Source organism: Passer domesticus, chromosome 8 (assembly GCF_036417665.1).
Source record: "Passer domesticus isolate bPasDom1 chromosome 8, bPasDom1.hap1, whole genome shotgun sequence".
NCBI lineage: Eukaryota > Metazoa > Chordata > Aves > Passeriformes > Passeridae > Passer > Passer domesticus.
This window is the reverse complement of record NC_087481.1, coordinates 4,159,206-4,162,314: the sequence shown is the minus strand read 5'-3', so window position 1 is coordinate 4,162,314 and position 3,109 is coordinate 4,159,206. Positions and strand designations below refer to the sequence as shown.

Genomic DNA, 3,109 nt, shown 5'->3' with positions numbered 1-3,109 from the left:
CAGCTTTGGCTGTGTCACTGAGACTCCTGCACTGTCAGCCTGGGCATGAGCAGATGTGCCTCAGATCTCCCTCAGAAATTGCCTCCTCAGCCTCCTCTCCCTACAGACAGCAGCAGCAGCACCTTGGCTTGCATCATCTCTGTCTGTCTGCCCTGTCCTTAGGGCCCTGCTGCCAGGGAGATGCCCCTGGGCAGTGCCCTGTGCTGGGAGGGGTCTGCAGGGCAGAGCTGAGTTCCCAGGGCTGGGCTGGGCTCTGGCAGCACTGGCAGGGACAAGGCTTGGGTAGAGAGAAACAGCTCCAAATAGGCACAACTGCAGGCAGCAGACAGACAGACCAACCTTTGGCATCCCTCCCTGTCCAGCTGCACAGGGAAAGAGAGAAGGGTTTGGAGAGATTGATTTTGAAACTGGAGTGTTCAAAAAGGCCACATTATTTTTAAGTACACTTTGAACTTTGTCCATCCTGTACTAGAGGCAGGTGAAATGAACAAAGGACACCTGTGTGGGACCAGCAGGTTTGACTGCTCTGGGGCACAGGGAGCCCTGTTTTCCCTCTGGGCTCCCCAGTGTTCAGGCTGAGAGCAGTGCTAAGAACAAGACATCAGCCCCTTCCAGAAAACACGTAGTTACTTAGAAGCCAAACCTAAATTTAAAAAAAAAAAGTAAATGAAATTTCCCCAAAGAAAGAGAAGCAATTTTGAGTGATTGTGTAAGAAATTAGCAGAGGATTGACTCAAGGTACTTTGTCCAGATTATCAATGTTGTCTTTGAATAGCTCACAATACCCAGAGTGAAGAAATGTCCAACAGCAGCTCCATCAGGCACTTCCTCCTGCTGGCATTGGCAGACACGCGGCAGCTGCAGCTCCTGCACTTCTGCCTCTTGCTGGGCATCTCCCTGGCTGCCCTCCTGGGCAATGGCCTCATCATCAGCGCCGTAGCCTGCGGCCACCACCTGCACACGCCCATGTTCTTCTTCCTGCTCAACCTGGCCCTCAGCAACCTGGGCTCCATCTGCACCACTGTCCCCAAAGCCATGCACAATTCCCTCTGGGACACCAGCACCATCTCCTACACAGGATGTGCTGCACAGGTTTTTTTTTTGTGTTCTTCATCTCAGCAGAGTATTTCCTCCTGACCATCATGTGCTACGACCGTTACGTGTCCATCTGCAAACCCCTGCACTACAGGACCCTCCTGGGCAGCAGAGCTTGTGTCCACATGGCAGCAGCTGCCTGGGCCAGTGCCTTTCTCTATTCATTGCTGCACACAGCCAATACATTTTCTCTGCCCCTGTGCCATGGCAATGCCCTGGGCCTGTTCTTCTGTGAAATCCCCCAGATTCTCAAACTCTCCTGCTCACATTCCTACTTCAGGGAACTTGGGCTCATTGTGTTCAGTGCCTCCTTATTATTTGGCTGTTTTGTGTTCATTGTTTTCTCCTATGTGCAGATCTTCAGGGCTGTGCTGAGGATCCCCTCTGAGCAGGGCCGGCACAAAGCCTTTTCCACCTGCCTCCCTCACCTGGCCGTGGTCTCCCTCTTCATCAGCACAGTCATGTTTGCCTACCTGAAACCCCCCTCCGTGTCCTCTCCGTCCCTGGATCTGGCCCTGTCAGTTCTGTACTCAGTTGTGACTCCAGCCCTGAACCCCTTCATCTACAGCCTGAGGAACCAGGAGCTCAAGGCTGCAGTGTGGAGACTGATGACTGGATGCTTTCAGAAACATTAAACTGCTCATCAATTTTGGGAAATCTTTTGTAATAAAGGTTGTCTTTGATACTTCCTGTTGGTTTGGTTGTGTTTCATTTTTTTTCCCCTTTGTTTTAGTTTTTTCATATTGTCTACAAAGTAGGGTCATTGTTTGTGCCATTTCTCATTTTGTTTCTCTACACATTCACCGTGGCCGCAGACTGTGTCACTGAGGGGGTGTTTTCTCAGTGGCTTTAAAGGAATGAAAGGATCTCCCAGCAAAGTTTTCTGCAGAGATGCCCTTTTGTTGCCTTCTATGGAGCTGCAGCAGCAATGTCTGTGTGCAGAGCTGGGGCAGATCAGTGCTGGCACAGCAGCTGTGCCCAGCAGCAGCAGCAGCACTTGGTGTTGCCAGTGCTGCTGCTGTGGCCCTGCCCCGCTGCCCTGGTGGCCCTGGTGTTGCTGCAGGGCCTGAGTGCTCTGGGGGCCGGGCACAGTCCTGGAGGTGGCAGTGCCAGGGCTGCAGCAGGGACAGGCCATGGGCACTGCTGGGGCAGCGCTGACGCCTCAGGCCAGGCCCTGGGGCCTCCAGGCTCCTTGCCCAGGCTCTCTCAAGAACACGGCCAGGCCAATGCTCAGCACAGAAAAGCCCCAGGGTGAGCAGCCCCAGGCTGGCCGTGGGCAGGCTGGGGCAAACAGCATGGCTGGGGCTCTGCAAGGGCCCTGGGGGAGACAGGAAGGAGCAGCAGAGCAGGGGCTGATCCATCCCCAGTGTGCTGCACAACCCAGGGCAGCGTCCCAGAGGGTCCTCATGGAGCTGCCAACAACATCCCCCCTCTGCAGCCCTGGCCTCTCCCCCAGATCACAGAGGTGCCGCATCCTTGCAGGCACAGCCACGGCAGCACTGGCTCAGGAGCCCCTGTTTGCATTGCACAGAGCAGGCAGGAGCACCCCCATGCTGTTGCTGTGGGGTCATGAACCTGAGGGAGCACAAATGCCATCAGCCCCTGGGGCCAGCAAGGGCTGGGGGACACCAGGGAAACCACTCAGCTTTGTCCTGGCCTCTGCAGTCAGCCAGAAAGTTTGTTCCCATCAGCTGGGAGTTTCCTGTGCCACTGCAGATGCTGTTGCTCAGAGCCAGGGCTGCCTGGCAGCCACCCCCTAACTGCCCTGAGTATTTCCTTGGCTTCACCTTTGCGTTCTTTACTCTTCCTTGGTCTAGATTTCTTCCTATTGTCCACTGCTGTTCCCTCCCCTGCAAACAGCCCATCCCTGTTTGCCCTTTCCTCTCTGGCCCCACTCCCCATTCCAGTTCCTGACTTGGCACCATCCCCTGGGGAGCAGGATCATCCTCCAAGTGCTGCAGGAATTGTCGGCAGGCTCCTGCAGTGCCTGGTGCTGCTCCCTTGCCAGAGGCAC

The 3,109-nt window shown here is 55.2% G+C and overlaps 1 protein-coding gene across 1 annotated transcript; it reads left to right on the top strand.

The window, feature by feature from the left end:
• Nucleotides 1-1,178: 1,178 nt before the first annotated feature.
• On the top strand, nt 1,179-1,730 carry LOC135306126 (olfactory receptor 14J1-like; the record flags this gene model as incomplete). Its single annotated transcript, XM_064429656.1, has 1 exon — nt 1,179-1,730. A coding segment is annotated over one exon (552 nt), but the record flags the coding sequence as incomplete, so codon positions are not given.
• Between the last annotated feature and the right edge of the window lie 1,379 nt (nt 1,731-3,109).